General features: G+C 31.9%; 1 protein-coding gene across 1 annotated transcript; it reads left to right on the forward strand.

The window, feature by feature from the left end:
- Nucleotides 1–10,709: 10,709 nt before the first annotated feature.
- LOC121114316 (uncharacterized) lies at nt 10,710–12,918 on the forward strand. The gene is made up of 3 exons (XM_040708241.2): nt 10,710–11,001; nt 11,773–11,943; nt 12,007–12,918. The coding sequence occupies exons 1-3, from the start codon at nt 10,939–10,941 to the stop codon at nt 12,208–12,210; spliced, it is 438 nt and encodes a 145-aa protein (XP_040564175.1). The 5' UTR covers nt 10,710–10,938; the 3' UTR covers nt 12,211–12,918.
- The last annotated feature ends 1,069 nt before the right edge of the window (nt 12,919–13,987 follow it).

Raw genomic sequence — 13,987 nt, forward strand, 5'->3', positions numbered from 1 at the left:
TTCGGTCAGGACCGAAATCTCAGACCGTTGAGCGAGATTTTTCGCTCTCAATATATAGAGTGGGGAACCAAAACCTGCATTAAAATGTAGTTACAATTTCATTATACAACCAAACAATAGCTGAAATCAAAATAAACAAATATTAATTTTATTCCGCGCACCTAAGTGTAAACGTTGTCAGAGAAACAACAACAAACCAACAGGTGTACGATCTCCTATACCAAGAAGTCAATTACAGCCGAGAAGGCTGCAGAGACTGCTGGTATCTCTATCTGGACTGCTTACAGCATCAAGAAGTCCATAACAGCCCTACAAAGCAAAGAAGAAACAAAACTTCTGCAGTATCAATATGGCTAACGTATTTGCTGTCTCCATGTGGCCCTCTTCCAGCCTTGACCTCAACCCCCTAGACTTTGTAGTTTCGAGTGTCTTAGAGAATAATATATGCTGCACCTCTCATTCAAATTAGAATACACTCCGATAGCCATCATGACACTGTGATAATCCATAGACACGACCTTCATCGTCAAAAGCTGTCGATCTGTTCACCGGCGTTTAAAATAGCTAAATATCGTAATAAGAACAATTATCAAATTGCTTTTGAGTTGACTTTTCGTGATTTAATAAAAATTGCATTTATCATGCCACCACAAGTTTTGGGTCCCCAATCATTATAGAACGATATGACATTTTTAATTTATAAGTTTTCAAATATGGTTTATGTAACGCATTAATTTGATGTTATTGCGTCAATGTTTAATATACACACATGACGTAATCAACAATTCATTCGTGGAATCAGTCTAAACCGATTTTTTGTAAGACTAATCCAGAAAAGGAAAGCTCGAATAGGGCACGTATAATATACATGCCATGTTGTCAACACAAATTTTCAATTATAAACTATGTATAACATGTAATATTTTCAGGAATGATTTCAATTGTGTACTATTTTTATAATATTAATATTAATGTATTTACGTACATCGCACATACATTATTATCAAATTAATTATTAATTCCTTACTTTTGATGATTGTAGGACCTACTAACTGAATGAAAAAAGAAAAGGGCAGGGAACTAGAAGGGTCTACTTATAATTATTACTATGTATAATGTCGAACAAACATATGTATGTATGTTTGGCAGTACATACTTATGGATCCAAATTACAAATATGTATGTAATGTATATGTTTATTGACACTTTTTATACTTAGAGCTGAGTAGTTTGTAATGAAAAAACTGCCTTTAAAAATTAGAGAAGGAAAAAAGGGGTGTTACACATACTCTTTCTTCTTTTTTGTTCATTAATTAATCAGTCGTCGTGGTGTTAACATCTCCCTCTAAAAAAATAATTATCGTCTATCTTTGCTGTAAATTGATTTTAAAATGTATAATATAATAAATATGTATGAATTTAAATATAATTATAATATTATCCCTGCACTAATGGTATTTTAAATGTAGAAGGTTCTCCTCTTTATAGCGCTGCAATTCATTTTGTCCCTCCGAAGTTATATTACAGGCGGCTGATATTAACAAGGATTCTAATACAAGTCTTTATAAGTTTTGCTACCGCCTTCTCCTCGCACTTTTTCTTGACTTACAATAAACGCAGCTCGAATTCTCACCTATCTTTGATTTTAATTGTTTTGAAAATGCATTATAAAATAAATATATATAAATTTGAATATTTAACTTTTTCAATTATTCAATCAAGTCCTAAACCATAGATAAATTTAGAGAGGCAAACTTTTTTTTATCCGCATAAGAGAAATTTAGCATTTTTTTAAACATTGTCGTGTGGACGGTAACTAATTTAAGCATTTTCCTTTCCTAAAAAAGAAAATAAAAATAATTTTAGGTATTAGAACTTGACCTCGGACCCTCACATTCTGGGTCATAAATTAGATAGGCTTGACCACATCACAAGTAATGATTGATTAATTATTATATAAGCGTTTTTTTCATTCATACCAAAGTGGATACTATATCATGAATTGTGGAATAAGTAGAAATAAAAATATAATAGATAAATATGTGGAGGGAGGGGGGTATTAAATTTGAATAAGATGATGCCATTCGAAAGGAAAGGATGAATGAGAGACTAATGGTTCTTAATGAAAGACTACATAAATCAAATATCCACTCATTTCATCCTTAGAAAAAATCTATACTGAGTGGAAACTAAAAAATGTAACAGCTTTAATATTATTCACCAGCAGTTATTATTATTACTATAATCCTCTTACGGAAAGAGACGCAGGACTTACAGATATACCCCCAGATCCTTTTCAATCCAGTCCTGGTCAACAGTTGCCTTCTTGACACCATGACGTTTCTACATGCTTTCAGATTAGCATGCGGGTAGAAAGAATAATCAAGAGGATTAGTATGTGGAATAAAAGGGGAAGGTACTTTGAAAGCTCCCAAATATTGATTGATAATTGCAGCCATGCGTTATTGAGAGATACTTCAAAGGCGTCCACAGGGGGTGGAAATGAGGGGCTGTAGCTGGCCTGTAAGTAGAGAATTTAATATTTCTAATTTATTTTCAAAAAATTTAATATTTGTAATTTATTTTCAAAAAATTTAATATTTGTAATTTATTTTCAAAAAATTTAATATTTGTAATTTATTTTCAAAAAATTTAAATTGTAATTTTCAAAAAATTTAATAATAATTTATTTTCAAAAATTTAATATTTGTAATTTATTTTCAAAAAATTTAATATTTGTAATTTATTTTCAAAAAATTTAATATTTGTAATTTATTTTCAAAAAATTTAATATTTGTAATTTATTTTCAAAAATTTAATATTTGGAATTTATTTTTAAAAAATTTTAATATTTGGAATTTATTTTCAAAAAATTCAATATTTGGAATTTATTTTCAAAAAATTTAATATTTGGAATTTAATTTTAATTTTTTTTTTTTTCCAAAAAATATTCTGTGAACAGCTGGTTATTTTTGAAATGTTTTTTACAAAAAAAATCAATTTTTTGTAAAGAGCTGTGGATTTTTGAAATTAATGAACAGTTGGTTATTTTTTTTTCTGAGTAGCAATGGATTTTTGATTTTTTTTGTTCAAAAAATTTAATAAGAAGTTATGTTTCTGCACCATTCTGTGTATCAATAGATAATGAATAATTATCCTTTTAGATGATAAAACCTAATTATGCCACTCTTCTATAGAGTGTTTTCACTAACTTTATAAATTGCACAATCATTTAAGACAACGCCATCTTGGGGGCTCAAGCTTGATATTTTATCTACACATAATAGACAAAATTCCAATAAATCTTAATGAAACTTCATCAAATGGCTTTAAGAGTTCAAAAGAACTTAACACACACATTTAGTACTGCTTTATGCCAATGTTAAGCACTGATATTTGAATTAAATCAGAGTAATGTCTACTAAAAATCCTTCAAAAATGTCTAAATTTATACTATTAACTTTTTTTTTCATCGATTGGGAACGAGAAAAGTAGGTTAATTAGAGAAAATAAATTATTTAGTCCGTATATGTAAATGTTAATTTTATCTAGACTATAGAAATAAGATTGTATAGTGATATCATAATATATTTTTAATACATTTTAGAGTCAGATAAATCAAAAAAACTAGGCAATAGAGGGATAGATAGGCAGCAAGGTTGAGGTCCTTTTATTTGTTGTTCCCTGTCTGACATCAAAACAAAGTTCACTATTTTCATAAATATTAATTAAAGAAGGGGTTTCATTGTTATAAAACTTGGTTGTTTTGTAGAAAATGGCCGACATTGAGAGTGCTAGCATATAATTAAAACATTTGAGCATGAGAGTTTTTGTGTTGTTGGCAACATAAACAGGGTTTTTTTTTTTCCAAAGCTGTTTTCTTTATTCGTTCATTTTTGAGGAGGGAATATTCAAGTATAACCACGAGTGTGTGTGCTCGTGAATGACGAAGAGTAACGTTGAAAGTTTGTTTGGGTGGTTAAGTCCCTGTTGGACTTAGAGTAAAATGGAGAATAAAAAACGTGGTAATTCCTGCAAATATCCTTAATAGATATGGGAAAGAATTTATGTTTATTTCATGCTCTTACTACTCATTTGATAATTAAAACATGATAGCAGCTAAGCTGCTTTCCTTTAGAACATTCTCCAAATTATCAGGGTTAATTTTAGCTGTTGTTTTTTTTACATATCGATCATGCTTACAATTTATTAGCCTAATTATTAACTTTTTTACAGGCCACTCCAATTAGTATTAAAATCTTAGTTGGTGTATGATCCGGGGTACATTGTATAAGTTTGCCAGAATTTTATATTTATTTTCTTATCTCGACATTGGGGAGAGGGATCTTGACTCAATCATCCCAATCGTTTTAATTAGTTGGATAAGATAATTATTGAAGTTTGTACGGTATCTATGTTATAGTAATTTTCTGTTTTAGGAGGTAATGGAATTGATGACATAGAAGATCCTCTGCATGGCACCTATTACGATCATCCTGTAATTATATACTGTAATGGTTCATGGTAGATACAAGAAAAAGTAGTAGGGATTTACTTATTATCATGTGATCCCCTCATCCCTCAGTCCACGGATATTTCATAAGAGACAAACTCACAACCACAAAATGAGAGCATTCATTTACTTTCATGATCTTCCAAAGTGTTAATTGTCCTATTATCTCGGAAAAGTCGAGATAATTATCCCAGGGGCGTCTCCAGGGAGTGGGCTGGAGAGGTTGTATCCCTTCCCAAATTAAGGAATGTTTGCTTTATCTACAAAATTTGATATTTGAAATGTTTTTCTTACAAATGTAAGATTAGAAATTTAATTATAGAGAAAAATTTACAATAAAATTTAATATTTCAAATTTTTCCATAAAAAAATTTAATTTTTGGATTTTGATTTTTTTTTAAATCCAAAAACCAAGCCAAATTTCAACTATTCGCTATTGCTGTCTCCAATGTTGATATAGAAAAATAAAGTATGACATACGGGAAAATTTAAACAATGTACCTGTGATCCATAGGAATGCTTGTTGTAACCTTGAGTCCTGCTCGGATAACATTCTTCTGCTCAATTAAAAAATAATAGATATTTGCTGATATTTTTATTTTACTGCTACCGAATTTCGAGTTGTTAAGAGTTGTAATTTTTGTAGGTTCCACCCGGTATTTAAAAGTGGAGTAAAATTTTCATAATATAGTGTTCTCATTCTGTTTCTACTTCATTTTTATAATGACCCAAAAATGGATATGCATAGATATGAAAACGTATATTATATATCATACTTGTAACTAGACATATATGTATGCATGAGAGTATTCTATTCACTAGGAATTAAATGCATCAAAAAAAGAAGAAAAAGCTTTCGAATGACTTAAATCTTTAAAGGCTTCCCCCCTGCAGACTTTCTCTTTCCCCAAATAATTTGTACCCATATGTATATATCATACTATTTATAAATGAATTCAGTGAAGGATATTTATTATCTTGAGGGTTTTTTGTTTTTTTTTTCATATTCATATATATTATTTTACCAAGAAAAATTCAAGGAATTAAAACATTATGTATTATATATTGTCTTTATACGCCCAAATGTCAGGACATGACACGAGAACATAGTTCTATTTTCTTCTCATGCCCACCAAAAATGTATTTGTGTCTTACACCTTCCCGCATGACATCATCAAAAAGATATGAGGAGTATTACAGCTTTTAAGTAGTTATTAATAGTTTTTAATGTTGTGAATAAGTAAACAAGGAAAATTGTACATCGACATATCTTGTGTAAAGAATTATGTTTATTATGGAAGTCGACCATCTTGAAGGATTTGTATGAACAAGCAAACCTTATCGTAGCTTTAGGTATATAATGCAATCTGTGATGTCAGTAAAAACGCTCGATTGTTTGATTGTAGATGTTGTTTTTAAACTATCAGAAGAAGTAGGTCAATGATGGCCTATATTATAAATGTGTTCTTGCAAGTGTATGTAATTTTTGCGAATATAGGCGTAGTCACATATACTTAAATTATTTTATTAATATGAAAATGTGTTTTTGTTTCGTTTTAGTGGTGAAATATAATATCAAGTATTTCATGTTAGTGTGTACAATTACATTGATTGTTAGGCTACTCGTTCAGCTAAATTAAAAGGATCAAACACTCGAAAAAATTAATGCATCGATTCTCAAACTGTGGTAAGCAAACACCCCTAAGTGATACGTGAAGAAACACTACTAATAGACAAAAGGTCACTATTGCATTTAGATTTTGATATTCTTTCACACCCTGCAAAAAGTTAGAGAAACAATGGCAAAGACCAAATAGGTAAAGAGTGGTCCATTCAATGCATCATAATTTAAATATGTTTTAAGCAAGAGTATTTTTGAGGAACACATAAAAATTTAAACAAAAAGATTCTAAGAAATGATTCGGAAAATGTGTTATGGGCGTGTCAGTCCTTACCTAGGACTCATCACTGCAATCTGGTCTAATTCACTCACATTCCGGTTCAGTTCAGTCAAGCATATCAGTCCTAAAAACTTAGAAAGTTTGGTAATTGATGACGTCACTTATATTATTTTAATCAGTTCTAGTACTGAGAGTCACAAGGACTGGAGGTCTTAAGGACCGGTGCCAATGACTGATAAGACTTGTTCTAAGATTAGACAGGACTGGATCGAATAAATAAGGACTGATACAACACTAATGTGCTCAGGCCAGGCAGGGACACTGAATGTGTGTTCACTAATATGCTTACAAATAGCTTCTTACTTTTTATCATTATTACTATACAACTTATGTCCGTAACTTTAAAATTTTCTATTAAGGGAAGTGCAATAATAAGAGAGAAACAGCAAAAAGAGAGATAATATGCATGCGTAAAGAATTCAGTGAACTCATCTTTACGATTGGTTAGAGCTAAGAGGATTCCCAAAAGACCCAGAGAAACATAATTCCCGATTTTTTTACTTTGTAGACTAGTTTATTCTGTGATCACATCGTTACCTTTATTGTATATTGTTCAAGGGTTCATTCAATTCAACTAATCAATCATAAGATAACGGGTAAGGGGAAAATAAATTGTTAAATTGACAGCTGACATAAAAATACACATTAAATTTTTGTCTCACTTAAGTAATGTCTGTAATATATTTAACTTAATAACGTATAATACTGGTACTAGGAAAACTGTCCTTGGGACAATTTCCAGTGGAAGATTGCCCTGGAGAAAATTAACATCGAGGAAAATTTTAAATTAGGAAAATAGATCGGGAGAAAATTGCCATATTTTTTTCTAACTTCATGATGAATAATTATAACACATAAACTTGCTTGATTTTATTTATGAAAAAGAACATATTTGTTTGTTCCATCCCCCAAGGAAGTACCTTCAAATGTCAGTAATATTATTGCTTTACAATTTCCTTGCAATTTTTTAAATTCAGTCCAATCCTCTAAGAAATGGATTGAGAGGATTTGTAAGGAGGAGGCGGAATAAATAGCTTAGGACCTATTAAAATATAGTTGAATACCCTCCGCCCTCAGATTCAACCGGGGTAGTGTGGGATAGCTAAAAACCACCACTATTACATTCAAGGAACCCTTCTAATACTAAAATAGTTTTAGCTCTTGGTTTGCAAATTGAAACCCGCATTTTTTCTGTGTTTTATGCCATTTCACTCTTTCTTTCTTATGGATGCAACATATGTTATATGCAAATAACAATATTTGTATTTCAATAGCCATATCAATAATTGTTTTTTCTTTAATTTCATAATGGGTACACTCAATTTTAAATTTGTTTTTTTTGTTGTTTTTTTAATAACAAATAATAATATATTTTACAAATTGGATGTATGTGATGTTATGGCGGTGGTTTTTAAGGATTCAGGCGTACCCTCAAGTTACCCGTGCAACCCGAGAGCTCGAAACAATTTTTTGATATTGGAAGGGTTTCTTTGATATTTGTGATGCCTTGGCGGTGGATTTTAAGGATCCAGGAGTACCCTCAAGAACCCCGCTCAACCTGAGGGCTTATAACTATTTTTGATATTACAGGGGTTCCTTGGATGTTTGTGATGCTTTGGCAGTGGTTTTAAACTATCCCACACTACCTCCAGGACCCCGACCAGCCCGAGGGCCTTGAAGGAGTTTGTGATGTTAGAGGGGTTCTTTGGATGTATATGATGCTTTGCCGGTGGTTTTCAATTATCCTACACTACCTCCGGGACTCCGGACAATCCGAGGGCTTTGAACTAGTTTCTGTTGTTAGAGGGATTCCTTGGATGTATTGGCAGTGCTTTTTAACAATGCTGCACTACTTCTGGGACTCTGGCTAATCCCAGGACGGAGATTATTCAACTATATTTTACGAGGCCCTAAGCTATTTACCCTCCTCCCCCCTGTACCTCCTATATTTCAATAATATTACTCACACTTGAACAAACAAATATGTTTAGATATTTGTAATAAATAATATTAAGCGAATTTATAATATGTTATTATTCATCATGAAGTTAGAATAAAATGTAGTGAATTTTTGTAACGGACAATTTTCTTCAGGGCAGTTTTCCTAGTACATATAAATATAATACTGTATATTATATACTCCATCATTAAAGTGTCTTCACGTGACGTCACAATGAACAGACTCAGCCATCAAAATAGAGAAAATATACTAAATAATTTGTTACATTTAATGCAATCCTCGAATTTGGCTGTGCTGTCTCTCCATTTGTATCTTCAGTGAAACGCTCTATTGCATTTTTCACATTCATGCATTTAAAAGTATCAAAAATAACTATGGGTTTGCCAACATTGGAATGGATTATTATTAAGTCTTGCGACGTTCACAATTTACTCAAAAGTTTTTAGATGTATGGAGTAGTACTCAAATATCTATGAGATCATCGTCAGTCACTCTGATCAAAGAGAATTGATCCGAGATCTCACATCATTACTTTAATTGTATAATGCAACCTTTCATACGAAAAGAAACCGGGGAAAATGCCTAAAATCTGTTGGGAGTTAGCCAATTATTCCAAACTGTGGAATGATTATTCAATAATTGTTAAGGTTCACAGCTTAAGAAGAGCTAATTTCATATGAATATCAAAAAAGAAACAGAAAAATCGAGAGTTGACAACTAACTATAATTTATATTCAGTGTGTTAGCAAGGTATGGCCGTGAGAGACGATTAGATTCAATACAGACTACTACAGCGATGATTAATATATGTATATGATATTCTAGCGTGTTGTATCTATGATGTTTTTCTATTTTTAGTGGCGTGCGATTCTTACGTAATCTCACAAATGCGGAGGAGTGAGTCTGAAGTTTCCCTTTCTTGCTCTTCTTCTAATTCGTCTTTTCAGCCACACATCTATGGACTGAATTAAAGCTTTAGCAACATCCTCATAATTCATATTATGATAATTGAATTTGATGTCATATTGCACACTTTGTTCTCAAACTAGGTGTCTTGCTTTTTTTCGTGGAATAAATACGTCATTTCTGATGAATTTCCCTCTTTTTTAATTATATTTCATGCTTATATTATATCATAATATAACATTATGACTGACGTCATTAATTACCTCATAATTGAAAGAAACGCCATCAAATACATATTAACTCTGAGCTCCAAGCTCAGAGTTGATATGTTCATTACATAAAATGCACAAAGTTTTAATATATTTTCAAAAAAACTTCATCTAATGCTTTATTGGATATATGAAGTCAAATGACTTCACTCCTGCAAGTTAATACTACTGAATGTCAATGTTAAACTATGATATCTGAATTAAATCAAAGTAATCTGAACGGAAAATAAATTAACTTCTTAGTACTTTGAAGATTAAGACAATATTAATCTACTTCGTCTAAGGCTCTGAATTGCAAATCATGATAAATAAATAAGGATGTATTGGCCTTGGCCATAATATCCAAATATCTATATTGATTGATTCTTGAGAGTTCCTTTTTGTACATTTCCCTTAATAAAGGTTCATCGATCATGCACTAATTCAATGAAGCGTACAATTCTTTATAAAAGGGAGATGACGTCATAGTCTTTAATTACAGACAATTCCACGCTTGAATCCCTTGTTTACGTTTCTGGAATTTAAAGTACACACTACAAGGAGCCCATGTCCTTATTGAATTATATTTTGTAAATCTTTTTATGAATTGCACATCACCTTGACGTTACAGCAATTCATTAGGTAGCATTAACCCCACCCAATTTGCAAAACATATTGCTATTACATTATTTATATTGTATAACGTTGCATTATATTTTTGAGTAATCTGTATAGGGATTTGGGGATGAGCAAATACGATTATACAATTCATATTTATTAATGTATGAGTAAATAATTTTCAAAATCATCCAAGCATGTTACCATCATCGTCCATCGTATTCAAATGAATCAATGGCATACAGGTAAACTCTACTCCGTAGAGACTGTTAAATATTTACATATAGTAACTCACTAGTAAGAATAGTAGTAGAAATCACGTATTTTTCTCCTTTTTTTCATTCTCTCTCTCTCTCTTCCTCGCAGCAAAAGCTGCTCCTTCCCTCCCTCCTTTCCCCCCTTCCTTCCTTCATTGCTTCACTCTACACTGTTTGTAGTACGTACGGTCGGGGGCCTGTAACTTCAATAAATCGCCTGTTTTATTTTTCTTTTCTTTTACTCCCGACTCGCGAAAAAAACGCTTAAAGAAGACTACGGCAGGTTGTAAAAAAATAAAGAAATATTTTATATTCTACTACTACACGCTCTAAGTTTCAGTCAAGTATTCCGTTTGAGTCAGTTTAGACACGTGAAGCAGTTCCTGAACTTTTTTTTGCTAGTTGCGAGTTTGTTTCCTGATCGTTCATCACTTTGTGCTCCCTTTTTATAATAATCTATTATCCCTAAAAGAAAATGGCTTTTGTTTACTGTGGATTCCTTAAAGAGCCTACGGGTCTCATGAAGATTTTCTTACTCGTAAGTAGAGAACGAATAATAATCTTGTGAAGTGGGCGCTAAGGATCAATGGATAATATCTGCAAAAAGTGGGTGTCGCACGCCTGAATGTTATGACTGTAATAATGAGTTAAGTGAGAGGAAATCTATTCGTAGATTAATGTTAGGACGGAGTTTGTGATCAGATGGGGTTTTATTTATATACATTTCTTATTTAATGAGGGTTGCAGAATAATTAATTATTGCCAGTTAGACGGATCCGAGATCTGTACATGGTGTAGTAGTAGTGGATATTACGAATATGACGCTTGCAGGTACAGAGAGGGTGAGTGGAGGACGCAGTGCTTTGCTGTTGTGCGTCGTAGTTGAGTTGGACTAAGAGGAGCAGCGGCTTTGCGTATTAATAGTTACAACAAATGTTATAGCTGCCATTTTTTACTACTACAACTAATAATAAGTAGTATAATATACCTCCTCCTCCTTGTGTAATTTGACATGGAACTTTCATAATAAAAATAGCGTCTATATAAATGCTATGTTGTACGTACGTACGACAAGGGAGGAAGAAAAGAGAGCGGGAAATATAGGAGAAATGAAACTATGATGATATGCGACCTTGATTTTAGCACAGAAATGTTTTTTCACAACTAAAGCATTTGTATTTTAGAGGAAAAGAGGAACGCTGCGACAGGGGGGGGGGGGGGGGCGTGCAAAAAAAAGAAAAAAAGATCAAATATTCTTACTATTAGGACTAAAAAATGAGAAAACATCCTGATTTTTCCTACATTTCAGTGCCTCAGCATTATCAACGTATGCCTAGCCCGTGCTGGATTTCATTTGGTTCCTTACATTGAGACTGTAGATGCTCGATGGCTCGCTTATGTAACATCTGGTGGATATGTTCTCATTCTCTCAGTCCTTGTTCTCTCCATGATCTTTTCGAATGAGATGTCCATGAGTGCGGTAAGATTGAATGCACCATCTCTTAAACAACATTTACTATTCTTTTTATTTATTTATTTTCAGGATATTCTCTTTAGTTTGGTTGGAACTGCCCTTTATCTTGCCACAGGAACCATGGCTGTTATGGCCTATGATGATACCGAGGATGATTACCGACGAAACGAGGGAATGGCTTTTGGAGGGATGTGCATCGTGACTGGGATCATTTACTTTATTCATTTAGTACTACTATTAAAGAAATTGAGGAGTAACAAATCAACAATCTAAGTCGTCATTTGTTATTAAATCAAATCTTCTCCATTGATTATAATATCTTTAAATTGTAATTTTCTCTTTCTGTGTATCAAAAAACCCCTGAAACTGTTTCTTTATGAAAGAAAGGGGACCAAAGCCTTATAAATAAACTATCCCGCCCAAATCATAGCTTTTAATTCAATTTTTCCCCAAATTTAAATTTTAATTTATATATCAATATAAATATATATATATATTTCATTATTTAAATGCTTTTTTTTCATTATCTTTATTAGAGCCAAAGTTTGGTGTATTTCTGTGTTCAGCTTATTCAACCCCATTTCGATGGGAGACAAACAATATTTATTCACTTTATGGCATTAAGAGATATGTTGATTTTTTTTAAAATTCAAATCTAATAAAAGTTGCACTGCAATTAGATTGCTTTATTTTACAAATGAAGGCGTTGTAAGCCCCCCTCCCTACCTCTTATTATAAATAAGCTCATCAGCAAACTCCTTCCCACCCAATAATGTAGTATCCTCTATAATAATATTACCCTCCATTCTTTTATATATTCATGAAAGTAATTTGGTTTATTATGTGTTACCCCCGGGCTATTTTTTATATACATTGTAATACGCTTCACTAACTTAAGTATTAGACTTTATTTTCATGTTATAGATACTATTATGTGAAAGGTCGCCCAAAAAAATAATAAACGACAAAAAAATACGCAAAGACATGATCACGCAACTATTGACATTTCAAAAAAGAATCCGTCTTTAACTCTTATATTCAGTGAGTCATTTATTTTTCATTAAGGACAAGAAACTTTCTTATGTTGAATAAATATTGTTGTCTATTTATCATCGAAGGTGTGATAATAATGATTGTTAAAATTTCTGCTAACAAATAATGTGCTAAAGTAAACCTTTCGTAGCCAGGATTGTTATCTTGAAGTATTTGAATATCTAATGTATAACTTTTTAAGGGAGGAAGAGCGATGCATATTAGTGTTGCCTCAACTCGACCAATTATCCACTCTGCTCAGTTTGAATCGAGTAGATTTTCAAATTCAAAAAAGCCAGTCACCTTGATTTTAATAACTGAACTCTTAAAATGTTACTAATTTCATAGTTTCTAAAAAATGCATTAGTGTATAAAGATATCAACGACATATTGAGTGGGAACTTGGGATTCGTAGCTACTTAACTTTTTAATAATTTATCGAGTTAATCCTGATTGACAGGAAACAGCATTTACATCAATGGTTTGAACATACAACTAGTTGTAGCCTTGTCTGCTACTTTTAACACATTCAATAATTTAGAACCATCATCTTACTTCACGATTCATGAATGTTCGATTTTACTTCAGTGATAACGAACTCTCATTTGTGGCGTGCAAAGACTGAGCAAAAGAGGGGATTATAATCTATTAATTATTGCCTATCTTGTCAAATATTAAAAGTTTTAAATAATTATGATTGTAGTATGAGATCTAAAAAAAAATCATGTGGACTGCAATGTAAAAAGTTAAGTTAAGTTGTTATACATATTTCTTTGAGTTGGTAACCTGAACAGTGCTCGTAATTCTCCAAAGCTGTTATGATTATTCATGAAGAGATAAGTGTGAAGAATTTTTTGGGGAGTTATAAGAGTAAATCCTTGTAGAAACTCTGAACGATGCCTCTATTATGTCCTTAGGGTAATATTTGTGTTCATTTTCTTCATCCTCCACTCATAGCTGCCCACAACTAATCTAATAAAACGTCATGACATCTAAGTTTCTCTCCTCCCTAACATTC

The sequence above is a fragment of the Lepeophtheirus salmonis genome, chromosome 3 (genome assembly GCF_016086655.4).
Source record: "Lepeophtheirus salmonis chromosome 3, UVic_Lsal_1.4, whole genome shotgun sequence".
NCBI classification, from domain to species: domain Eukaryota; kingdom Metazoa; phylum Arthropoda; class Copepoda; order Siphonostomatoida; family Caligidae; genus Lepeophtheirus; species Lepeophtheirus salmonis.